The 26,283-nt window shown below is 45.8% G+C and overlaps 1 protein-coding gene and 1 long non-coding RNA gene across 6 annotated transcripts in view; both read right to left on the reverse strand.

Annotated features, from left to right (window-relative positions):
• LOC310666933 overlaps nucleotides 1-26,283 on the reverse strand; it is a 256,212-nt gene that overhangs the window by 153,583 nt on the left and 76,346 nt on the right. The gene's annotated exons all lie outside the window — the stretch shown is intronic.
• GNB1L (G protein subunit beta 1 like) overlaps nucleotides 1-26,283 on the reverse strand; it is an 87,454-nt gene that overhangs the window by 6,035 nt on the left and 55,136 nt on the right. For 4 of the 5 annotated variants that reach the window (XM_083418354.1, XM_083418356.1, XM_083418355.1 and 1 more), the window contains 2 exons: nucleotides 18,580-18,678; nucleotides 9,521-9,736 (listed from right to left, as the gene is read on the reverse strand). In XM_083418354.1, coding sequence (XP_083274480.1) covers nucleotides 9,521-9,736; nucleotides 18,580-18,678 — 315 coding nt within the window. The remainder of the gene's footprint in view (nucleotides 1-9,520; nucleotides 9,737-18,579; nucleotides 18,679-26,283) is intronic. The other variant, XM_083418358.1, reaches the window with a different exon arrangement.

Raw genomic sequence — 26,283 nt, forward strand, 5'->3', positions numbered from 1 at the left:
CGGCTTAGTCATGCTGGCCACATGACCCGGAAGCTGTACGCCAGCTCCCTCTGCCAATAAAGCGAGATGAGCGCCACAACCCCAGAGTCGGCCACGACTGGACCTGATGGTGAGGGGTCCCTTTACCTTTACCTTTAAGATAGTCTCTATGTCAGTATATTGTATTCAATTATGGGGTATCAGAGTTTTTAGGGGCTAACCAGGCTGGGATAGTTGGGATAGCAGGCTTGTTGGTTTTTGAATGTCTGATGTAGATTTTTCAATTTTGTTGTTTTGTATGGGACAATGACAATAAAGATTATCGTATCGTTATCGTTTCACCCCCAGAGGAACACTCCATTGCTTCTCGAGACAGACAGATACCAAGAAAAAGCTGAAATGGAAACATTATAAGATAATGAATGTTTGATGACACCAGATTGAAGCTAAAAGATTATTAGCATAAAAATCTAAGATAAAGAAAGCTTAATGTTTTAAGATATATGGAAAATATAGCTATATTAAGATACTAAGATTATGTTGAATTTAAGACATGATAGAGGGAAGAAATTTACTGTCAGAATATAAGATCTGGAATACAGAGTGGGAAGGTCTGGGGAAGTCGCAGAACCAGGGTAATGCTAAAAAATACAAGGACACAACGATTTGATTTTAATTTTTTTATATATATATTTTCCTATGATATCTGTTGTTGTATTGTATGTATGTTGTAGTATAGTATTGTATTGTTTTTTTTCTACGTCTTAGTTTGTTTGTATTGTGTGTTTTTCTGATTGTAAAACTTAATAAAATATTATATATATATATATATAAAGCTGAAAAGGAGCAGGGCGATAGTGTTGCTGCCACCGTCCAGAAGTGAGTCCTGACCAGCCAGTTGAAGACGACTGACCTATTGGACCCCCCTAGAAAAGGAAGAGAGAAACTCCCTTTTCGCTTCAATTTCTGTACAGATGGGAAAGTAATTCGAACTCCGCAAACCACGGCAGTCACGTCCGGCCTGACAGGTTGAAGCGTTACAAAAATGATGGGAGATGATTTGGCCTACAAGGGGATGAGATGGAAGGCTTAACATGTGCAGAGATTATTAGAAAAAAGAAAGTCGCAGCTGCTCAGCTCTACCTGCTCCTCGGACGACCTGATTCTTGAGCATTCGTCCCGATTTACTGGTGCAAAGCTTATGCAGAGGTTGGACCAGGCATAAGGTTGGACCAAACATTTGGATTTGTTTGCAGGGTGGTTATGTGACAATGTGCAGTCATCTTGATTTGCTTGCAGGGTGCCTTCTATGTCTTCCTGTTACTCATTTGATCCTGCCATACTTTTCAGTGCGTTTCCTCATCAGTCTCCTAACCACAAAGCCCCCCATTTTGCAAAGTGAGTTTGTGGTGCTTTAATCTGCTTTGGTTGTACAAACCTTTTTTTTTTTTTTTTTTTTTTTGAAAGGCACTTGAATCCCTTGTGCAAAACTTTTAGGAGCCTTGAGGTGTTTGTTTGTTTGTTTATAGTAGCTACTTGCCCTGAACCTTTTCACGACACTTTAACAAATAAAAAGAACAGGATGATTTTGGTCAATGACTGGCTACTCCAAAATATCACCATGAACTGGAATTCTATTTAAGTCCTATACAGGTACTTTATTACCAGCAGATATGTTAAATCAGAATTAAGTCCCACTACATTCAAATAAGGTACGGCAAGCTGGCTGGAACCTTGAAGAGGAACATGCTGTGATGTTTTGTTACATGTTCCACACACTTATAGGGATATGGGTGGCGCTGTGGGTTAAACCACAGAGCCTAGGACTTGCCGATCAGAAGGTCGGCGGTTCGAATCCCCGCAACGGGGTGAGCTCCCGCTGCTCGGTCCCAGCTCCTGCCAACCTAGCAGTTCGAAAGCATGAAGTGCAAGTAGATAAATAGGTACCGCTCCAGCGGGAAGGTAAATGGCGTTTCCATGCGCTGCTCTAGTTCGACAGAAGCGGCTTAGTCATGCTGGCCACATGACCCGGAAGCTGTGCGCCGGCTCCCTTGGCCAATAAAGCGAGATGAGTGCCGCAACCCCAGAGTCGTCCGCGACTGGACCTAATGGTCAGGGGTCCCTTTACCTTTACCACACACTTATTTCTTGATAGAGGCTACAACATCTACTCCATTTTCTTGGGGTGGGAGGCGGGATATGTCTCTCCTCCTCCGTCAGAAAATTTGGGATAATTTCATTCAATAAAAAATTAATGAATTATAATCTGAGGAAGGACATAAAGTAAGTTCCTAGGTCCACGTGGTGCTATTGTTAATGCATTTTGATGCCAGGCAAAAACCTCTCTCTTTCCCCAGGCATTGGACTGATTATGATGATACATTTTTCTGCTAAGGTTTTTTTTTTTTTTGCTGATGTTTTACTGGGGCTGTTTGGTATAGATTTTTGTATAGTTTTTATTGCAATGCACTGTTCCCTCAATTTTATGTTATGTCTTAAAGTTTTTTAAAATGCTGTAAGTTGCTTAGAGACTCTTTACATAGCAAGAGACTAATGAATTGAATATGAAAAGTTAGATATTTAAAGCATTATTTAAATGCCCTATTATTAGGGGTGTTGGTTTTTACTTACCTGGCATTTAATTTAATGTCTATTATTTATCTGGTGGATAAGGCAATTCTGATCTTTCATAGGTTTGGTTATGTAAATAGAGTTTTAGTACTTTTTAAAAGAGGTCTAAATAAGTTTATATACATACAGTGTATGTATAGTGTCAATGCATAACAATATAAAGTCTAAAATAACCAGACATACATGCAGTAAAAAAGCGAATAAATAACAGAAACAGATGTACTGTTTTAAAATGCTAAATTTCAGGGTATTAGGTCATATGCACTACCTTCCGTGCCCCTAGTTTATTATGAGCTATGATGTTTGGCTAGGGATAGATGGACCTTTCAGTTTCTCGATTTTTCCACTCTTAAATTCAGCTCTCCACATTTCCACATCAGTTTGCAATTTTTCTACAAGTAACAATGCCATCGTGAAAACTTGTCGGCGTTTCAGAGCGAATCTGTTTTAGCAGACACATGTTTGCAAAGCGATCTTCTCTAATACAATGCGCTTTCATGCATGTTTTAACCGAGCATATGCAAAGTTTCCTACACGTAACTTGGCTGGAGATCTGCTTTGCACAATTTGGAGAAGTGCAAATTTCAAAGGAGGGCTGAGTTTTGGGATTGCGCATTATTTCGGAAGCTGCAGATCGGAGGCGAGGTTCGCTTTCAAATGTGAAATGAATTGGTTTTCTTCTCCAGGTCTATGCCTGGCCTTTTGAGGAAGCCTCTGAGATTCCGCCCTGCAAGGAAAGAACAGCCTCAAACCCATTATCCCTTCGTTACACTAACTGGGCCTAACCACTTTCCTTTGCGGCCTCCCTGCCGCGGTGCCCGGCACAGACTCTGGCCAGCCTCCTGGAGACAAGAGAGCCTCGTTTCACCAACTCTTCACCGGCACACTGGACCGGTGCCATCCCCAACGGGGCCGCTCTTGCGTCACGCCTTTGGACAGCCGGATACCGAGCGAGGAGTCGCCAAAATGCATCGAGAGTAAAAATAACGTGCCACTGAGTGGCTTTCCAAACACCACCATTACCTCAGGGATGTGGAATGTCGAGGGGAAAAAAGCATCTGGTTCGTATTATTAATCCAATAGGAGAGAGAGAGAGGGGAGGGGATAGGTGGAAATAACCTGATGTGAGGCTCTCAATGCTTTCGTTGGAGAGACAGCAAGATGGGGGAATTGAATCAATGAATCGTAGAATTGTAGAGGTGGAAGGGACAGCGAGGGTCATGCAGCCCAACCCCCTGCCATGGTAGGAGTATCTTGCCCAACGTGGGGCTCGAACCCACAACCCTAAGATTAAGAGTCACATGCTCTACTGACTGAGCTGTCCCTCAGTCTAAGTGGGGAATGTTTCAGAACCAGCCTTGGGGAAAATGCCCAGAGTTCGCTCCAAGTAACAATAACTAGTTCTAACACTGATGACAACAAGCCCATTCTATAGTTGCTGATGCAGTGTGACTAGTGGGGCCTGCAATAAGAAGTTAGAGGCACCTGCCTTATGCTGTGTAGATGTATATGTGTTATTATTGCAATTTCTGTGGTCTGGTCTTTGACCATAATAAATCTTGATTGCTGCGTCAGACCATTGGCTCAGCACTGTCTACGCCGACTGGGTCTTCAGCTGTTGTTGGACTACAACTCCCATCAACCCTAGCTAGCAGGACCAGTGGTTAGGGTGATGGGAGTTGTAGTCCAACAACAGCTGGAGGCCCAACCTTGAGAAACAATGGACTGCCCCATCACAGAATGGCTGTGTATGTGTACATGCATGGGAGCAGAACCGCATATCCAAATGTTAACTCTGCCTCGAAAAAGCTTTGCATGTGGGAAGCGAGCACATTATTATTATTAATATTATTATTAGAATTTATATACCACCCTATACCCAGAGATCCAGGGTGGTTCACAGAACAAAATCAAAATATAAAACCACAAAATATATAATCAAAATGAAAACAACCCAATAGGCCAACCCAATAATTTAATCTCACTGTAAACAAGTGGTACAGTGACACTAAAGTATTTCTATTTCTTTTCAATTCTATTCTATTCCAATAACCCCCCCCAAACCCCCCCCCCCACATTTTAAATGGGCAAAGGATCAGGCTCTCTGTATACTATCTTTCCACTTGCAGGGAGGCATCATATGGCAGGCACAATTCCCCCCCCCCTGCATTTTTTTAAGGGCTAAATGAGGTCTGAGGCCACTGAACATCAGTGGAAATTGATCCCTTAATGTGCAGGATTAGAACTTAATTTGGATTAAAACCAACAACGGAGATAACTCTGAGGACTCTGCCTACTATGCAAATGACTCATCCCAGCTTTTCACATGTTCTACTTCTAAGCAACCGGGCGCCTCGTCTTTGGTCATCCAGCAACAGGAGGCTTGAAAGAACTGCCCCTAATTAAGTGCGACTTAACCTCTTGGCATTGACCGGCTCTTTTGTCAATGTACAGATTACTCTGTGGCCATTACCATTTGCTGTCATTAGGCGACCTTGGCTACTCCGGGAGATGTCTTTAATGAAGGCAGCTGCTTCGTTGGAGTGGAACACTGTACACTCTGCCCTTCTGTAATAATAAACTCCCTTTCCCATTATAGACTGGAATGTCCAAAGAACAGAGACTTAATTTCAGAACGCTACGATCAAAATCCTATTAGACCTTCATAGCAAATCTTCGATCATCCACTTGCTAGCGGCTGCACTATCAGTCATAGCACAAGGGCGGAAGGACCCCTCAAGGCTCTGCTTACTGCAACTTCCGACAAAACCATCAAATTTGCAGATGGCACCAAACTGGGAGGGTCAGCCAATGCCACAGAAGACAGAATTGGGATTGAAGATGACCTTAACAGGTTGGAGAACTGGGCCAAAACTAACAAGATGAGTTTCAATGGGGACAAAGGTAAGGTTCTGCACTTAGACAGGAAGAACCAGCTGAACAAATATAAGATGGTGGAAACATCTGGACTGCCAGCATTGCATGTGAGAAGGATCTAGGGGTCTTAGTAGACCACAAGCCTAACACGACTCAACTGGGTGATGCAGCAACAAAAAAGGCCCATGCTATTCTAGGCTGCATCGACAGAAGTACAGTGGTGCCCCGCAAGACGAATGCCTTGCAAGACAGAAAACCCGCTAGACGAAAGGGTTTTCCGTTTTGGAGGTGCTTCGCAAAACGAATTTCCTATGGGCTTGCTTCGCAAGACAAAAATGTCTTGCGAGTTCCTGCAGGGTTTTTTTCCTCCCCCCCCCTTTTCCCCAAGCCGCTAAGCCGCTTATCAGCTGATCCGCTAAGCCCGCTAAGCCGCTAATAGTGCTAATCCGCTAAGCCGCTAATGGGCTTGCTTCGCAAGACGGAAAAACCGCAAGACAAAGAGACTCGCGGAACGGATTCTTTTCGTCTTGCGAGGCACCACTGTACAGTGGTACCTCGGGTTACATACGCTTCAGGTTACATACGCTTCAGGTTACAGACTCTGCTAACCCAGAAATCGTACTTCGGGTTAAGAACTTTGCTTCAGGATGAGAACAGAAATTGTGCTCCAGCAGTGCGGCAGCAGAGGAGGCCCCATTAACTAAAGTGGTGCTTCAGGTTAAGAACACTTTCAGGTTAAGAACGGACCTCCGGAACGAATTAAATACTTAACCCGAGGTACCACTGTATAGTGTCCAAATCAAGGGAAGTAATAGTCTGACTCTATTCTGCCTTGGCCAGATCACACCTGGAATACTGTGTCCGGTTCTGGGCACCACAATTTAAGAAGGATGCTGACCAGCTGCAGGGTGACCCAGTTGATCAAGGGTCCGGAAGGGTCTTATGAGAAATGGTTGAGGGAATTGGGTATATTTCACTTTCTTGGGCTCCATCATCACTACAGATGGTGACAGCAGTCACTAAATTAAAAGACACCTGCTTCTTGGGAGAAAAGCGATGACAAACCTAGACAGCATCTTAAAAAGCAGAGACATCACCTTGCCGACAAAGGTCCATATAGTTAAAGCTATGGTTTTCCCAGTAGTGATGTATGGAAGTGAGAGCTGGGCCATAAAGAAGGCTGATCGCCGAAGAATTGATGCTTTTGAATTATGGTGCTGGAGGAGACTCTTGAGAGTCCCATGGACTGCAAGAAGATCAAACCTCTCCATTCTGAAGGAAATCAGCCCTGAGTGCTCACTGGAAGGACAGATCGTGAAGCTGAGGCTCCAATACTTTGGCCACCTCATGAGAAGAGAAGACTCCCTGGAAAAGACCCTGATGTTGGGAAAGATGGAGGGCACAAGGAGAAGGGGACGACAGAGGACGAGATGGCTGGACATTGTTCTCGAAGCTACCAGCATGAGTTTGACCAAACTTTGGGAGGCAGTGGAAGACAGGAGTGCCTGGCGTGCTCTGGTCCAGGGGGTCACGAAGAGTTGGACACGACTAAACAACAACAGCATGGTAAACAGAAGACTAAAAGGAGATATGATAGCCATCTTCAAATATCTAAAGGGACAACAAGGTGGGTTAGAATGAGTGCTCAATTGCTGTCAGTAAGTTTACGATGCAATGTTATATCACAGTTGTGGACCTTTTTCTTTCTTTCTTTAATGTTCCATCGATGGGAGACCAATGGCCCCTTGATACCTGTGGCAGATTTCTGGGATGTGGGACACAGTGACAGAGAGAAGCAGAGAACGAGAGAACTTGGGGAAGATATTCAATGCCCATTCCATCCTATAAAGTGCAGAAGGAAATTCTACCTTGAAAAACAAACACATTACTCATGTGCATAAATGTAGCATTGCGCATATGTTCTGTATTTTATTTATAACTCTTTTTAGTTGCCATTCTAGCCAGAGGCAACTCTCAAGCAATAAAAACCCAAGAAAAGTAATAATGAATACTTAAAAAAAAATGCAATAAACCTTACACTTTAAAGAATAGAATGCTATAAATGAGCAACACATCAGCACCTTGAGCAACATCTTGCTCACCCCAAGTAAATGCTCCCCGGCCCAAATCAGCCTCAGCTGGTGGCAGAAAGCATATAAGGTCCTGTCTGGACAGCACCTTGGAAGTATTGTTGTTGTTTAGTTGTTTAGTCGTGTCTGACTCTTCGTGACCCCCTGGACCAGAGCACACCAGGCACTCCTGTCTTCCACTGCCTCCCGCAGTTTGGTCAAACTCATGCTGGTAGCTTCGAGAACACTGTCCAACCATCTCATCCTCTGTCGTCCCCTTCTCCTTGTGCCCTCCATCTTTCCCAACATCAGGGTCTTTTCCAGGGAGTCCTCTCTTCTCATGAGGTGGCCAAAGTATTGGAGCCTCAGCTTCAGGATCTGTCCTTCCAGTGAGCACTCAGGGCTGATTTCCTTCAGAATGGAGAGGTTTGATCTTCTTGTAGTCCATGGGACTCTCAAGAGTCTCCTCCAGCACCATAATTCAAAAGTATCAATTCTCCGGCCATCAGCCTTCTTTATGGTCCAGCTCTCACTTCCATCCATCACTACTGGGAAAACCATAGCTTTAACTCTACGGACCTTTGTCGGCAAGGTGACGTCTCTACTTTTTAAGGTGCTGTCTAGGTTTGTCATTGCTTTTCTCCCAAGAAGCAGGCGTCTTTTAATTTCATGGCTGCTGTCACCATCTGCAGTGATCATGGAGCCCAAGAAAGTACCACTCTAAAAAGTCATGGCTTCTCCCAAAGAACCCTGGGAAGTGGAGTCTGTTAAGGGTGCCAAGATTTGTTAGAAGGCCTCTCTTCCCTGATTCCCAGGGCTACAATACCCAGAATTCCCTGCGAGGTTGTGAAATCAGGCTGAGAAGACCAAGGGTGAGGAAATTCAGTTCTGTGGGCAGAATGTGGCTTTCAGGCCACACCCACTTTCCTATGGCCGCTCCCCTCACTACCCACCTGCTCCACATCTAGAGCGTTTTATGCCTGTAATGTGTCCTCTGACAATGCCTCTTCCTTGGTCTAGGCCAGCATTTCCCAAACTTGGGTCTCCAGCTGTTTTCGGACTACAACTCCCACCATCCCTAGCTAACAGGGCCAGTGGTCAAGGATTATGGGAATGAATTGCAGTCCAAAAACAGCTGGAGACACAAGTTTGGGAAATGCTGGTCTAGGTGGTGGATAGAGAAGGAGACGTGTGTGCAATGGAGCCATCTTACTTCAGCAGAGTAAATATTATTATTATTAATTTATTATTATTTCTACCCTGCCACTCTGGGCAGCTTCCAACAGAAGGTTAAGAATACGTTAAAACATCAGTCATTAAAAACTTCCCTAAAGAGGACTGCCTTCAGATGTCTTCTAAATGTCATATAGTTGTTTATTTATTTGACATCTGATGGGAAGGCGTTCCACAGGGCGGGTGCCACTACCGAGAAGGCCCTCTGCCTGGTTCCCTGCAACTGTGCTTCTCACAGTGAGGGAACCGCCAGAAGGCCCTTGGACCTCAGTGTCTGGGTTGAACGGCGCGGGTGGTGACGCTCCTTCAGGTATACAGGACTGAGGCCGTTTAGGGCTTTAAAAGTCAGCAGCAACACTTTGAATTGTGCTATTACATTAATAGCTTCAACTGCTTTGCCTCTGGCTCCGCCCACCATCGGCATGTGGCCCCCAAAAGGATGTCCAGAAAGGAAGGTGGCCCCCGGGCTAAAAAGGTTCCCCCACACTTGTGTTAAGACCTTAGTGGGGCCTGCATAAAAAACGAAAAGGACAGAGAAGAACCAACGGCTTAACGGAAGTTGAAGAAGCGTCTCCATCTTCACCCAGCTTTCCCCCCAGATCATAACCAGCCTGTGATTAATTAGCTAGGGATTGGCAACAGCCCCACTTCATGACTAAATATTTTTTCAGTCTATCAAGCCGTTAGCGAAAAAACAGAACAAATGGTGCCGAGAGGGCAAAGGCACTGACCTCTAGGCTCTGCTGCTCATTGCAGCTCCAGCAGCAAAGCATCTTCTCAGACGAGGCCGAAACCCCCTTGGCCTTCTCAGAGTCAAAGTCAAGGCCCATGATTGGCTCCTGATGACATGCGAGCCGGCTCTGCATTCTCCCCATTGACAAATTCCACAGAACCACTGATCCATCCTCATAGCCGACCAGAAGGGAAGGATGCGAACTGACCTTGGGCTGATAGGAAACACAGAACAGATGAGTGAAGTGGCCTGGCCAACTCCCCGCCAGTTATTAGACCCAAACCTGATGAGTACCGTATTTTTTGCTCTATAAGACTCACTTTTTCCCTCCTAAAAAGTAAGGGGAAATGTGTGTGTGTGTGTGTGTTATTGAGCGAATGCAGGCTGCACAGCTATCCCAGAAGCCAGAACAGCAAGAGGGATTGCTGCTTTCGCTGCTCAGCTGGATTGTTGTTCTGGCTTCTGAGATTCAGAATATTTTTTCCCTTGTTTTCCTCTTCCAAAAACTAGGTGCGTCTTATGGTCTGGTGCGTCTTATAGAGCGAAAAATATAGTAAATGCAAGCAGGGCAGAGAACTCCAAAAGGCACTGTTAAAACAAGCTACAATACCCTAAACCTTGAATACCCACTGAGACTAACTATCATAACTTGGCATGTGTAGGCAACTGATTTTTTTAAAGAGGGGAAGGGCAATTGGAACACAGTTATCCCTACCCTTAATTAAAATCTCATAACGCCGATTATTTCAAAAGCTTAATATGATGATTTAGTTTAATCTTGGGTTGGGCCCTAATAAAAAAAGCCTGGTTGGAATGCAAATTGGCAGAGCCAAATTCCTCTCTCCTCTTGCCGAAGTGTGATGTCAAACATCCTCTCAACACTTCATCGTCCCAAAATGCTTCTAGCGACACCTGCGTTCCGTATGGACCCCAATTATTTCCCACTCAATTCACAGCAAGTTCTGTTGGTGGTCCCTCCCCCATCAAAAAGCTCCTTATAATTTGAATTTTATTGGTCGTATATGGAAAGAATTGGATCTGACTCAGATAAAGCATTTATGACATTTTCCTTCGATGGCAACCGCGGCGTTAGTACAAAACAACAGAAAAGCAGGCAAAGTAGCAGGAATGATGGGCAGGGAACTCAAACGCTGGGCCTTTAATTTAAAGCTGTTAAAACTATAATGTTGGAAGAAGAATAAGGGAGAGAGAAGAAAAAGGCGTTAAAATGTCAAAACATATTTTCCCTTGGAATCCTGGGAAGGATTCTGTTTTAGGGTTGGGTTAATTTAAGGAACAATTAAAGGATGTGTTGTGAGCCAATCTGAGGTTCTTTAAAGGTAAAGGTACCCCTGACCGTTAGGTCCAGTCATGGATGACTCTGGGGCTGCGGTGCTCATCTCGCTTTACTGGCCGAGGGAGCTGGTGTTTGTCTGCAGACAGTTTTCCCGGGTAATGTGGCCAGCATGAATAAACCGCTTCTGGCGAACCAGAGCAGTGCACGGAAATGCCGTTTACCTTCCCGCCAGAGCGGTACCTATTTATCTACTTGCACTTTGACATGCTTTCAAACTGCTAGGTGGGCAGGAGCAGGGACTGAGCAACGGGAGCTCACCCTGTTGCGGGGATTCGAACCACTGACCTTCTTATCAGCAAGCCCTAGGCTCAGTGGTTTAGACCGCAGCGCCACCTGCATTCTTTAGTTACCATGTTTTTCAATGTATAAGACACCCCCTATTTTTGAAGACCCCAAATTAAGATAATGGGGGGAGATTGCCTAGAGTCGCTGAGCTTTTTTTGGGGGGGGGGAAGAGTTGTTGATCATTTTTAAGGGGGATTGCCAAAAATCGCTCACCCGCCTGGCCTACGCTGCCACCTATTGTCTGTCCCCTTGCTGGCAGAAACAGCCAATCGCCCGCCCACTTGCCGCAGCAACAGCCAATCAACACCAGCTCTTGCCACAACCACCAATAGCACACCCAATAGCCCAGGACAATCTCTGGCTTGCGGCAGCAATCAATTCCATGTTCCCCCTATGCACTATCAGTGTATAAGACGACCCCCAATTTTTAAGATAATTTCTTAAGGAAAAAATACCTCGTCTTGTACACGGAAAAGTACGGTATGCATTTATGATGATAGCCAACCTAGCTTGCTGTCCTCTTCTTCTACCTGCAGCCCTCACCCTATGTACCTCAAAAGTTTTATCTGGAAGGTCCTGTGCAGATTTTGAGGGTGTGTTAGGGAGAAGGGGGACGCAGGTGGCGCTGTGGGTTAAAGCCTCAGCGCCTAGAACTTGCCGATCGAAAGGTCGCGGTTCGAATCCCCGCAGCGGGGTGCGCTCCCGTCGCTCGGTCCCAGCGCCTGCCAACCTAAGTTCAAAAGCGCCCCCGGGTGCAAGTAGATAAATAGGGACCGCTTACTAGCAGGAAGGTAAACAGCGTTTCCGTGTGCTGCGCTGGCTCGCCAGATGCAGCTTGTCACGCTGGCCACGAGACCCGGAAGTGTCTGCGGACAGCGCTGGCTCCCGGCCTCTAGAGTGAGATGAGCGCACAACCCTAGAGTCTGTCAAGACTGGCCCGTACGGGCAGGGGTACCTTTACCTTAGGGAGAAGGAGAGGAATGGGGAGTCCAATTGCCCAAGTGGAAGTCTGTTTCGCTCTTGCAACAGAACATTTAAACTATAGTGTTTGCATTGTGATGTAACCCAATTTACATACCACCTGATATATTTCTGAAAAATCATTCTAAGGTGTTTACACAAAATAACGTGAAATATTCACACTGGTAACACCAACAGACCTTAAAAACAAGTAGACATTTCAGAACACTGTGCAATGGGTGGCGGGTGTTTATAGCCTTCCAACCTTGAACCTATAAGTCTCTTGGCCCCCACAAGGGCTCTTCAAGATCCACTGCCCTTTCAACCTTTGAACGTATAGATTATATAGGTAGGGCAATCTCATTTGGATATCTATTTGGACATATGAATGGTTTCATAATAATAGATACGTTTGAATTAGGATTGGTGGATTGTTCAAACTGCTAATATGAGTTGGCATCCTTTTTTTCCTGTTATATTTTAAACATATTAAAACAAACAAGCAAGCAGATGTAATAAAATCTTCAATATATATATATATAATCAACAGTTTTTTTAAAAAATAAATAAACACCAGAGTTTTGAGCTGGCCTTGGAAAAAGAGCAAAGAATGTGGCTGCTTAATATTAAATTTGTTCATATTGTCATATATGAGTTTGTATAAGTGAGGAATAAAGAATATATATGTGTGTGGTTTTTTAAAAGCTCAAGTAAAGTGCTGGGAAACTATTTTCTTTCTCTCCCCCTCCCCCAAAAGGAAAAAACAAAAAATCTCCTGAACCCAAAGAGTTAACAGGTCTGAATCCCGCTGTAACCAATTGAGAGATATTTTGATTAATGATGTCACAGGCCAAAGGGCATGGCACCCTGGCCAGCCACCCAATTTATTTAAGTCTCTGAAATAACTCAAAGAAAGGAACGTTACTGGATTACGTGTCACACTTAAGGAAAATATTCATCATTGCACCGGTCGGTTGACGGATGGCCCCTGCAAATCGGAAGACTCACCATGTGAGCAAAAGGTTCAAAAGTCGTAATCAAAGCAAATTTTAAAAAAAACAATTGCCTGTTAACGCCAGCTATAGATTTTAAAGGAGAAAACACAAACCCACAAAGGCCCAAATACTTTCCGACAGAACGCAAAGATGCCCCACTTTCAGATCTGACCTCTTGCCAGATCTTTATGTTAATTAATTAATTATATAGAGGTAGCTTTTGAAGAAGGGACGCGGGTGGCGCTAAGGGACGCGGGTGGCGCTGTGGGTTAAAGCCTCAGTGCCTAGGGCTTGCCGATCGAAAGGTCAGCGGTTCGAATCCCCGTGGCGGGGTGCGCTCCCGCTGTTCGGTCCCAGCGCCTGCCAACCTAGCAGTTCGAAAGCACCCTCGGGTGCAAGTAGATAAATAGGGACCGCTTACCAGCGGGAAGGTAAACGGCGTTTCCGTGTGTGGCTCTGGCTCGCCGGAGCAGCGATGTCACACTGGCCACGTGACCCGGAAGTGTTTTTGGACAGCGCTGGCCCTTGGCCTCTTTGAGTGAGATGGGCGCACAACCCTAGAGTCTGTCAAGAATGACCCGTACGGGCAGGGGTACCTTTAGCTTTTGAAGAATTAAATGCTCAAGACAACCGTGCATTGACCTTCTCCCTCTCCCATTACTCCTTCAGACCGGTATCAAGACCCATGTTACAATACAGTGGTACCTCGGGTTACATATGCTTCAGGTTACATACGCTTCAGGTTACAGACTCCGCTAACCCAGAAACAGTGCTTCGGGTTAAGAACTTTGCTTCAGGATGAGAACAGAAATCGTGCTCCGGCAACGCGGCAGCAGGCCCCATTAGCTAAAGTGGTGCTTCAGGTTAAGAACAGTTTCAGGTTAAGTACGGACCTCCGGAACGAATTAAGTACTTAACCCGAGGTACCACTGTCCTAAAATTGTTTTAAGAATCTCTAGGCAAGCTGCAATGGATGACCCTGCTGGTGAAAATAGCCTCGCAGCACTCCATCCTGTTAAAGCCTGCTCTGCGATCGATCCCTCTCCACTCTTCGTTGGAAGGGGAAGATTTTTAAGAATGCCGTAAGAATCCGCGTTGGATGATAACGGCGAAGGTCATGAGTTACATTTGTCCGTCGCTTTGTACAGAGGAAAAAAGTTCCATGGCGACTTGACAAGATTAAAATGCCATTAAGGAAAGGAATTCAGAGCCAGAAAAAAAAATTAAAGGAATACAAAATAGATAAAAGGTATGGCTAAGGTCCTAACCTGCGCCACGAAACAATGAGCTCCACTGATGGAGGCAACTTCCTTATCAAAGGCCTGAGTAAAGGAAAAGGTCTTCGCCTGGTGCCTAAAGACTGAGGGGGCCAGTGATCCATGCGACGGTCACCTCCAGGCTTGACTACTGTAATTTACCAGTTGCACTGGCTCCAGGTGGAGTATAGGGTCAGGTTCAAGGTGCTGGTTTTGACCTTTAAAGCCCTTTGTGGCTTAGGGCCCTTGTATCTATGGGATCGCCTCTCCTGATATGCCCCGCAGAGGACCTTAAGGTCCATGGATAACCATAGTTTAAAGATCCTGGGCCCTAAGGAGGTCAGATTATCCTCCATCTGCCGAAAACTGCAGGGTCTTGGCTGGTTCATATGGGGAGGGTGGTCCCTGATCAGACCAAAGGCCTGCCTGATCTAGAATCCTGTATTCCAACCAGATACCTGTGGGAATCTTACAGGTAGCTCATGACAGCAACAGTTCTCTCCTGCTGTTCCCCAGTGATGGGTATTCATAAGTATACTGGTTAGCTTGTTTTGGAAGGCATTCCCTGGCCTATTTTGATTTATGTGCCATTATTGGATTGTTGGTTTTTTTGACTGCTATTTAGCAGTCTGTTTCGCTGTCTTTTCATGATGGTTGATGAATTGTACAGCAACTTGGGTGCCATTTTATTTTTTTTAAACGGAGAATGTGAGCCGTATGTTTTATAAATTAAAAGCACTGCTATCTTTGGAAGAGTAGAAAGGAAGGTCCAAACAGCAGCTTGAGGTCGGGTGGAACATTCCTCCTTCCTTTGAAGGAATATGTCTTATAATCCGATGCGTATCCACTAGGCTCCTGCAAATCATAGCCAACTGGAAAGGGTTGAATCTGTAAACGCAAGGATTGTCTTCCCTTAATTTTCCCAGCAGGAAAGGTGCTACGTTGTGCAATGGTGAGCATTAAAAAAAAAAAACTAACAAGAATGCATGTAGAAACTGGAAATGCAGTAAGTACTTTATTATATAAACTCCATTAATGCATATTCTTGACACGTTGACAGTGATTCTTCTTTGCTTGCTTGCTTCCTTCCTTCCTGGACAGGCTTCCAAATGAAATAGCAATAAACCTCTGTCTGTCTGTCTCTGCAGTTTAAGTGTAACACTTCTGAATATTCTAATGTTCTGCAACTACCACCTTGACTACAGCACCTTTTGATTCACATCCGAGCAGTCGATGAAGGCAGAAGCTGAAATGCTTTGCTATCAAAAAACAATCTATTTTGTTAGTCACTGTAATTCATTTACGATTTTTGTGATTACCTGTATTCTACCAGGGTCTAGGGCAAGGCTGTATGAAGTGCTATACAAAAGCTTTGACAACTTTTCTGTTGTGTGAATGTCTCTGTCTCTCTAGAAGACTAAATGTTATAGGCTTCCCTACCACTCTTCTCTGGAGCACTGGGGGAAGCAAGTGAAACATGGACAGGGAATCTGTGGTCTTCCAGATGTGGTTGGACTGCAACTTCTATCATCCTCTCTCGCCCTGACCTAGCCACTGTGATCCACGCGACGGTCACCTCCAGACTGGATTATTGTAACTCGCTCTACGTGGGGCTGCCCTTGAGACTGACCCAGAAACTCCAGAGGGTGCAGAATGCCGCAGCGAGACTCCTTACAGGGTCTTCGCTGCGAGATCACATTCACCCGGTGCTATACCAGCTGCACTGGCTCCCGGTGGAGTACAGGATCAGGTTTAAGGTGCTGGTTTTAACCTTTAAAGCCCTATACGGCCTAGGACCCTCGTACTTACGGGACCGCCTCTCCTGGTATGCCCCACAGAGGAACTTACAGTCTTCAAATAAAAACATCTTGAAGGTCCCAGGCCACAGAGAGGTTAGGCTGGCCTCAACTAGAGCCAGGGCTTTTTCGGATGCGGCTCCAACCTGGTGGAACGCTCTGTCACAAGAGACAAGGGCCCTGCAGGACTTGACATCTTTCCGCAGGGCCTGCAAGACAGAGCTGTTCCACCAGGCCTTTGGTCAGGGTGCAGCCTGACTCCCTCCATTGGCAATCTTTACAAAACTTTAGTTTATGGTTGCCATCAATTTTGATTTTAATTAATTTTGTAATGTTTTATAATGTTGCACTATTTTAGTGTTGTTAGCCGCCCTGAGCCCGGCTTCGGCTGGGGAGGGCGGGATATAAATAAAATTTATTATTATTATTATCCTTGACCAAAGGTCATGCTAACTGGAGCTGCTGGGAGTTGGGAATCCAGCAAATTTTTATTATTCCTGCATTGCAGGGGGTTGGACTAGATGAAAGGGGTCCCTTCCAACTTTACAATTCTTTGATTGTATGAAAATCTTGAAGGCCCACTCCCACGTTCATTTTTGACCAAACTGCGGTCAGAGGAACCCGCCCCCTGCTAAAGCTAGTTGGTTAAAGCAGGGTCCATCTGTATTTTGATATTCTGGTTTATTAAATCAGAGAGCGATAGAAGGTACCACAGTTCCTCAAGTTTGTAAGCCACCAGGGCACTATGGTTGAGGCAAAACGGAAAGCATGAAGGTTTCACTCTCCTCCCCTTGTGTGCAAAGGAGGAGACAAAGCCCTCTGCAAATAATTCCCAATCATCTAAACCAGCTTTTCTCAACCTGTGGGTCTCCAGATGTTGTTGAACTACAACTCCTATCACCCCTAGCTAGCAAGGCCAGAGCTCAGGGATGATGGGAGTTGTAGTCCAACAACATCTGGGGACCCACAGGTTGAGAACTACTGATCTAAACTATTAGTTTAGACCAGTGTTTCCCAACCTTGGGCCTTTTGGACTACAATTCCCATCATCCCTGACCACTGGTCTTGCTAGCTAAGGTTGATGGGAGTTGTAGTCCAAAAACAGCTGGAGGCCCAAGGTTGGGAAACGCTGGTTTAGACAACCATCAGCTGAGCTACCCAAGTAAATCGTCCATTAAATATAGGTGCTATGCTAAAAGTATGAACTGGGCCTTCATGTCTTCTATTGATATGACAAAGTGTGTGAACCTTAAAGGTAAAGGGACCCCTGACCGTTAGGTCCAGTTGTGGACGACTCGGGTTGCGGCACTCATCTCGCTTTATTGGCCGAGGGAACCTTAAGACTTCTCTAAATAAGGCCCAGCGGTAGAATTACATTTGAACCCTCAAAATCAGTGTTGATGGGTGCCTAGTCCAACCCCACTTGCTTAGTGCAGGGGCTGAAGAGCGGCCAACACAGATGGCTATCCGGGCTCCAGTCTTTCTTTAATTCCAAAGACAAAAGTCCATTCCAAACATATATCAACATATATTTCGGAAAGTTATTTGCTATGCATTTGGACACCTCTTGACATATTGCAACTACATTTTGCATGATGTTTCCCAAGACCAAGGAACATGTTTCCCTCCATGTGTGGATCCATTTTGTCTAGTTTGGGATGCCGGATGCCACTTTTGAGTCAAGATGGCGCACGGAACCTTTCAAAACATCGTGATTTCAGCCAATTTTTGCGTGATGGTCCCCAAGATCCAAGAGCAGGTTTTCGTCTTGCGTTTGGGTACTAGGCACCATTTTGAATCAATATGGTTCAAAACCGATTTGAACCACTGATTTAAAAACCACACCGATTTTGTCATCGTTGTTTCTCAGAATCCCCAAGCAATGCTGAGTATGAGGCTGCTAGTACAGGATAATGTAAGCATTATACATAAATAAATATGTTTAACCTCTCCAAATCTGAAGAGGCAAGGTAGGTAGTAACATGGTTGGTTCACACCAGACTAGAGACAAGCAAATCAAAATACAGTCATGTTGATTAAAGCTCAAGTGTTTTATTAATGCCAGGCTATCAAATGCCTTGCCAAATCCAAGTTTCATGATCATTATTTCCCCCCCTGGATACTTCTAAAAACCAAACTACCCGGGCTAAACTTTTCAGGGAGTATTTACAAAACTCGCAACCCACACCATCTGGTGAAGTGTGGAAAGCTCCGGCGGTTTATGTGAAGGATGTTCCTGTTTCCCTCCCACCCTTAATAGCATAATTAGTTGATTGCTTTTGACAATCAATCAAAAATAAATAAATATAAAAACCTCAGAGTGAAGAATGATTCATGGGCTCCGTATATAGAGAAATGAATCACAGCGAGGGAAGCGTTTTGTAATTAGCAAGCTCCCGTTGGCTTACCTGCCACATCTTCAGACACATGGGCATGCCCAACTTGGCATCGGCCTCTGGCTTCAAGGTACAGACTGAAATCTTGGATGGCAGCTCCAAAACCCGAACCTGACATCAGGAAAACAAGTTTAGTTGGCCTGGAGCCAGGCACAAGGATGAGTCTCCTAAGGTGATTTGCAAAAAAAAAAAAAAGGTGGTGCAAGCTCTTTTGTTTCTCGGGGAGGGTGGGAGAAAAGAAATCAACCCGGAGGAAGCCCCAGAAATCATAACTGCTAAGAAAGGCCAAAGGAAGCTGCCTTATACTGAGTCAGAATATCGGTCCATCTAATTCAGTACAGTGGTACCTCAGGTTACATAAGCTTCAGGTTATATACGCTTCAGGTTACAGACTCCGCTAACCCAGAAATAGGACCTCGGGTTAAGAACTTTGCTTCAGGATGAGAACAGTAATCGTGCTCCAGCGGCGCGGTGGCATCAGGAGGCCCCATTAGCCAAAGTGGTGCTTCAGGTTAAGAACAGTTTCAGGTTAAGAACGGACCTCCGGAACGAATTAAGTACTGTATTTTTTGGTCCATAAGACGCACTTTTCCCCTCTTAAAATCTAAGGGAAAATGTCTGTGCATCTTATGGAACGAATGTGTGGTCCCTGGGGCTGAGGGGGGGGGGACCTGGGCTTCCCGCTGCTCCCCGGGGCTGGTGGGAAGTTAGTGGGGCTGGCGGTGGGGGGAAGCCAGGCTTTCCCCCCACCGCCAGCCCCACAAGCTCCTGAGCAGCTCTGGGGTAGCCCGCGAAGCCTACGCAGGGCAGCAGGGAGCCTTCCCCCACCTCCCGCAAAAGCCCCCAAGAGCCGCATATTTTTTTCTTGAACCCCCCCCCCAAAAAAGTAGGTGCGTCTTATGGTCAGGTGCGCCTTATGGAGCAAAAAATACGGTACTTAACCCGAGGAACCACTGTACGGGCTGACAGCAGCGGCGTAGCTAACTGCTCGGGTGCCTGGTGCGGGGGCAGCCAGGGGCGGGGTGATCCATTCCTGTGGGGGCAGGGCAAGCCTCTCCGAAGCTTGCAGCCTCTCCGTCGCCTCTCCTGTAGGATGGCTGATGGAAAGGCGGTAGGTAGAGGCAAGCCCCACGCTGCCATTTCAGGCTGCACAGAACCTGCAGGCGCCTAAGCCACCGTGTCACTCCTAAAAGGTTTTGTGACCCCATTTTTATTTTTTTAAAAAACTCATTTTGTCACCCCCCCTCATTTGATGACACCTGGGGCGGACTGCACCCCCGCTTCCACCGCCACTGGCTGGCAGTAGTTCTCCAGGGTCCCAAGAGGGGTGGGGGTGTCCAACGTGGGTCCTTCTACATTCAGAGCAAATGAACGAGATAAGCTGTTTAGGTTTCAAACAAACTCAAAAACAGAGCATCAGGAGCACTTCAGCCCTGCTTTTGAGTTTCTGCCCTGTTTTTGTTTGAAACCTAAACAGCTTATCTTGTATTCCTTTGTAAGTCTTTCTTAAAACCTTTTTGTAAAGGCAATACTAGAGCTTTTACAACCGAGTCCTCAATTTCTTATTACTACTGCTTGGTTCTCTTAAATAGGGCTATGTTTAAAACTTGTCATTGAGGTTTTTATACCTTTTTTGTAAACTCAGGGAAGCGTTTCAGCCCTGCTCTTGAGTTTGTTTGATAGCACTTAAAATCATTTAAGGTTTATAAATTTCTTTATTTCCTTCTGAGGAAACTGATTAGTTCAGTGAAACGAGTTTTGTAGCTGGCATCTCGTTAAGTCTTTGTTTAATTCTAGGTTAATTTTCCCTTAATTTTTTTTTATTTAATTCAGTTCTATAGTCGATTACTTCTCGTTTCAGGGATTTTCACGGCAATTCTTTTGTTTTGTGTAATTTCTTGGTTCCGTGACTGTCTCTTTTTCACTGGTTTGAAAAGTTATTGGCTGTCAGGTACTTGGGTAAAAAGTTTTCTCTGAACCTCAGAGAAAGGTACCTGAGTTTCATTGCTGAATCATAGATTCATAGAATTGCAGAGTTGGACGGGACCCTGAGGATTATCTCGTCCAACCCCCCTGCAATGAAGGAATATGCAGCCATCCCACTGTTAGCCTACAGATGGAAGGAAGATAAAGTACCCACAAGAGAAGAATGGCTGATAAAGATGATGGGCTATGCCAAAATGGTGATAACGACCAGGAAGGTGAGAGATCAAGAAGATAACAAATTTAATAAAGAATGGAGAAAATGTATAAGTTACTTAAAAGAACACTGTAAACAAGTAAAAACATCAGCATGATTTTTTTAAATAAAAAACACACACTTGCATTGTAACGAGAATTATGGTGAGAATTGAGTTAAGAAAATATGGAGAATATTATATGATGCCGTTGGAAAAGAATAATTATGGAAACCATGGAGGGCTGGAGGGAAGTCCAGGGATTCAGAGAATCCTATGTGTATGATTTATTTGTGAAGCTAACTGTTAAAATTAAGAGTGAATAAAAATAAAAATAATAAAAAAGGAATACGCAGCCGTGCCATACAGGGATTGAACCTGCAACCTTGGCATTATCAGAACCACACTCTAGCCAACTGAACTGCTGCCCTATGTCAATTTAGATCTGTACAGTTTTGCACCTGCTTGCATTCCCCTTTTGCAGTAATAGCTGTGTCAAAATTAAGAGCGGAGCAGCCTGGTCCCATAGGTGTGAAGTGCAGAAACAGTTCTCGCTCTGTTCAGTGGGAACAACTCCCAAAGGCAGGACATAGGATTGTAAAGGTAAAGGGACCCCTGACCATTAGGTCCAGTCGTGACAGACTCTGGGGTTGCAGCGCTCTTCTCGCTTTATTGGCCAAGGAGCCGGCATACAGCTTCCGGGTCATGTGGTCAGCATGACTAAGCCGCTTCTGGCGAACCAGAGCAGCGCAGGGAAACGCCGTTTACCTTCCCGACAGAGCGGTACCTATTTATCTACTTGCACTTTGACCTGCTTTCGAACTGCTAGGTTGGCAGGAGCTGGGACCGAGCAACGGGAGCTCATCCCGTCACGGGGATTTGAACCGCCGACCTTCTGATCGGCAAGTCCCAGGCTCTGTGGTTTAACCCACAGCGCCACCCGCATCCCACATGGGATTGTAGCCTCCACCAAAATCCAGCAATAGAGCCCACGCTAGTCGGATTTCCCCAACGGCAAAAGAGAAGAGATCGAAGCTCAGTAGTGGAACACAGGAATTGCATGCAGAAAGCCCCAGCTTTCCAGCTAAGACTGGGGAAAGGTTACTGTCCTGATATCCCAGTGACCTACTGTCCGGTGTAGAACAAAAACAGTCAATGCAGTGCCCTCTAGATGTTTCTGGATTACAAATCCCTTCATCCTTGACTGCTGGCCATGTCGGCTTGGGCAGATGCAGTCCAACCAGATCTAGAGGACTCCATTGTAGACTATCCCTGGTGTGGGCAGCACCGAGTTAGATGGAGCAATGGTATAAGGCAGCTTTCTCTGTAGCATCCTGGGCCAATAGCAGGAGCCCCTAGAGCATGCAGTGCTCCATGGAGCCAACTTCTTTAGATGTTCCTCCTACCCCTTCTCTCCCCCTGATCTTCTTCCCTCTTCCTGTATGAATCATTTCCATGGCAAACCATCGGCATGAAACTCATTCAGGGCACATTAAGGCATTCAGAAGGGCCAGAAGGCAGCCTTGCCAGCACAACGAGTTGCGTTCAGTACACAACACAATTTACTGGCACTCTCGTGTTGAAAAACTGGGAGGAAAAATCAAAGGGGGCCAAGCTGCTTTGAGAGCACATGCTCTGATTTGAGCAGTCTGTGGTTTAAATCGCAAGAGCCCAAGAGGTGGAAGGTACAACGACGTCAATGATTTACTGCTGATGAACGAGAGAGAGAGAGAGAGTGGTGGGTTTGAAGGGCACAATCCAGAAGAGCCGTAGCTACCAGGGTTTTTTTGAGAGCCAGTGTGGTGTAGTGGTTAAGAGCAATAGACTCGTAATCTGGTGAACCGGGTTCGCTTCCCTGTTCCTCCACATGCAGCTGCTGGGTGACCTTGGGCCAGTCACACTTCTTTGAAGTCTCTCAGCCCCACTCACCTCACAGAGTGTTTGTTGTGGGGGAGGAAGGGAAAGGAGATTGTTAGCCGCTTTGAGACTCCTAAAGGGGAGTGAAAGGCGGGATATCAAATCCAAACTCTTCTTCTTCTTCTTTTGCCCCAGGTGAAACCTCCAGAGAGGTGCCACTGAGGCTCCCAGACTGTCCATTTGTACACAAATGTGCATTGGGGTGTGTGCCAAACTGGGCCTGACCCAGGTGAAACGAAGCCTCGTTTCGCTCCTGCGAACCAGTAGGAAGCTCAGCTCGCTAAGTTCCACTGAAATGAACAGGGCTTGCCCAAAGCTCTTGCTAGGGCGCCCACAATTTCAATAGGGTTCCCAACGAAGTGTGCCTCCAATTTATTAAACCATCTCAGGAGCAGACATAGCGCTGAGAAAATCAGGACATTTGCCGAGGGAGGAGAAGGTACTGCTAGTGCTCTAACTAGGGGAAGGCAGCTGTCTAACCTGCTGCCCAGTCCTATTCACAATGACTTGGAAGTCAATCCCACCAAGAAATGTAGGAAGGTGCCTCATACTCGGTCCATTGAGCTCAGCATCATGCTCAAAAGGGGTGAGGAACCTGTGGTCCTCCATATGTTGGCTTTGGCCATGCCGGACAGCTTCTGCATGCAAAACACATGCTTTACAGCCAGTGGCGTAGCGTGCGTTGTCAGCACCCAGGGCAAGGCAAGTAATTTGCGCCCCCTAACTCGGGGCAAGGCAAGTAATTTGCGCCCCCCCTACAGTGTCCCTCCCCCAGATAGTCCCTCGCTCTCTCTCCGCACCGCACCACACTGCACGCCTGGCACCCCCCCCCCACAGTGGGCCGCGACCCGGCGGCTCGGATCGGATTCGCACAGCCAGCACTGCAGTGAGAGAGAGTGAGTGAGCCAGGTAGGGGCAGAGAGCTGCGAGTGCGAGCGCGCCCCCTCCCCAGCTGTTGCGCCCGGTGCGGCCAGCCCCCCCTGCACCCCCCACGCTACGCCACTGTTTACAGCTGACCTTTGGTTCCTTCCTCTTGGTATGCCCCACAGAGGAACTTACGGTCTTCAAATAAAAACATCTTGGAGGTCCCAGGCCACAGAGAGGTTAGGCTGGCCTCAACTAGAGCCAGGGCTTTTTCGGCTGTGGCTCCGATCTGGTGGAACACCCTGTCACAAGAGACTAGGGCCCTGCGGGACTTGACATCTTTTCACAGGGCCTGCAAGACAGAGCTGTTCCACCAGGCCTTTGGTCAGGGCACAGCCTGACTCCCTCCTTTGGCAGTCTTCACAGAACTTTAGCCTAATGGTTGCCATCAATTTGATTTGAATTAATTTTATAATGAATGATTTTAGAATTTTGTACTATTTTATTGTTGTTAGCCGCCCTGAGCCCGGCTTCGGCTGGGGAGGGCGGGATATAAATAAAAATTATTATTATTATTATTATTATTATTATTATTATTATTATTATTCATTGCACACAAAGCAGCCTTATGCTGAGTCATTGGTCTCTATAGGCCAGCACTGTCTATGTCTTTATTTAGTTATTCATGTTATAGTCCACCTTTCTCCCAGTGAAGAACTCAATGCATCTCACAACACAAACCAACGCAACTAAAAATTCACTCTCTGCCCCCGTTAAATAAGTAACCTTGTTTAAAATAGCATTGAAATCACTTTAAACCGTCATAACAGCCAGTGACTGTTGGAACAAAAACATCTCTTTGCCTGCTAGCAAAAGGAAAGCAGAGTGGGGGACCAGACGAGCCTTGAGGGGGAATATATACCATTATCTGGGAGCAGCCACCAAGAAGGCCCTGTCTTGTGTCTCACCAAATACCTAGGAGGCCACAAGTTTGCTATTTGCTCTTATCGCCTGCCATGGTAGTTTCCCAGGAAGGGAGACATCTGAAGGCAGCCCTGTTTAAGGAAGCTTTTAATGTTTGATGTATTATAGTATTTTAATATTTTTTGGGAAGCCGCCCAGAGTGGCTGGGGAAACCCAGCCAGATGGGTGGGGTATGAATAATAAATTATTATTATTATTATTATTATTATTATTATTATTATTATTATTATATTGTTATTATTAGGAAAGTGTCTGGAGGAAACCAGCCTGAGCCTCCTTTCTCATTTTAAAGGACAGCAAAGAGCTAGGAGCGCTTGCGTTCCTAAGGATTCTTTGCATTTCTCAGCAGAGAGCAGAACCACGCACATTTACTCAGGAGGAAGTCCCTCTGAGTTCCATAGGCCTTGCTCACAAGCAAGTGTGTTCAGGTTTGCTGTCCCGGTGCCAAGCTTAAACAAGTTGTGAAAGAGCCACCGTCAGGTTTCCCAACTTCCTTCAGTTGAAAACAGCTACAGACATGTGTGCGTATCTGAGATAATTTGGATTGGGGCAATGGCCCTTTCCCTCCACCCCCGACTCAAAAGCACATGCTTCCAAAAGTGCAGCTTGCCCAGTATGCTACCTGCAGGTTTCTTCCCCATGAGGCATGGAGCAGATTCAGGAGGGCAATTTAAATGGTGTGTTAACCTCACCCCAGTTCACACTTTCCCCACTTCAACTCCATCACTGCCTTTTTAAAAAAGAGGAAACCTGTGATCAGATCACCCTCATCAGGTCTACTTTGTCGCTAAATCTGCAAAGTGGAAAAGCCTAGAACATGGGTAGGCAAACTAAGGCCTGTGGGCTGGATCTGGCCCAATAGCCTTCTCAATCCAGCCCTCAGACGGTCCAGGAATCAGCGTGTTTTTACATGAGTAGAATGAGACCTTTTATTTAAAATGCATCTCTGGGTTATTTGTGGGGCATAGGAATTTGTTCACCCTCCAAAAAAAATATAGCCCGGCCCCCCACAAGGTCTGAGGGGCAGTGGACCGGCCCCCTGCTGAAAAAGTTTGCTGCCCCTGGCCTAGATCATGGATGAATCTTGAGCCCAGCTTCGCCTGGGGAGGGCGGGATATAAAGAATTTATTATTATTATTCCAGATTCTGTTGAGCTCTAACTCCCCTCACCTCTGCCCATTGTCCATGGTGGTTAGAACTGAGGAGACCGAGAGCCCAACAACATATGGTTAGCCACATGCTTCCCCATCCACAATCTAGGCAGGGAAGGAAATATTTCTGCAGCTTAGTATCTGTTGCATTCATCGTGGCATAAGAGAAGGCAAGACCTGAGGGTTGTTGGCTGCTATTGCTGAAGACCAAAAGGCAGCGAGTTTGGGGCACTCCCTGCAGCATGCAAAAGGGTTAAGTCTGCTAGTATGGAAGACCCAAGAAGCAGCCTGCAATGGTTGCCACCGAGCCTCAGAAATAAATCCCGGGTCTCATGTATTTTGTCGACTCTAGCTGAAACCAGAAGACGTTCCGTGCTGATCTTCTCTCCTTCGTTTTTGTGCTTACTAGGAGAGTTTTGTCTTTGCCTGAGGCTAATAGTGTTCCTGGGTGGCTATAGGTGGCCACAAGAAAACACACCCTTCTCCTTTTGCACATTTATAATGCTTTTTAGCATGTTTCTGGCAAATTGGCAAGAGAAGTGCATGTAACTCATAATTGGTGATTTAAATGCAATCAGGAACAAATAAATGTCTGTTCAGGTCTTATTATTCATAGACGGAAT

Source organism: Podarcis tiliguerta (assembly GCF_965153285.1).
Source record: "Podarcis tiliguerta genome assembly, chromosome: 16".
NCBI classification, from domain to species: Eukaryota; Metazoa; Chordata; class Lepidosauria; order Squamata; family Lacertidae; genus Podarcis; species Podarcis tiliguerta.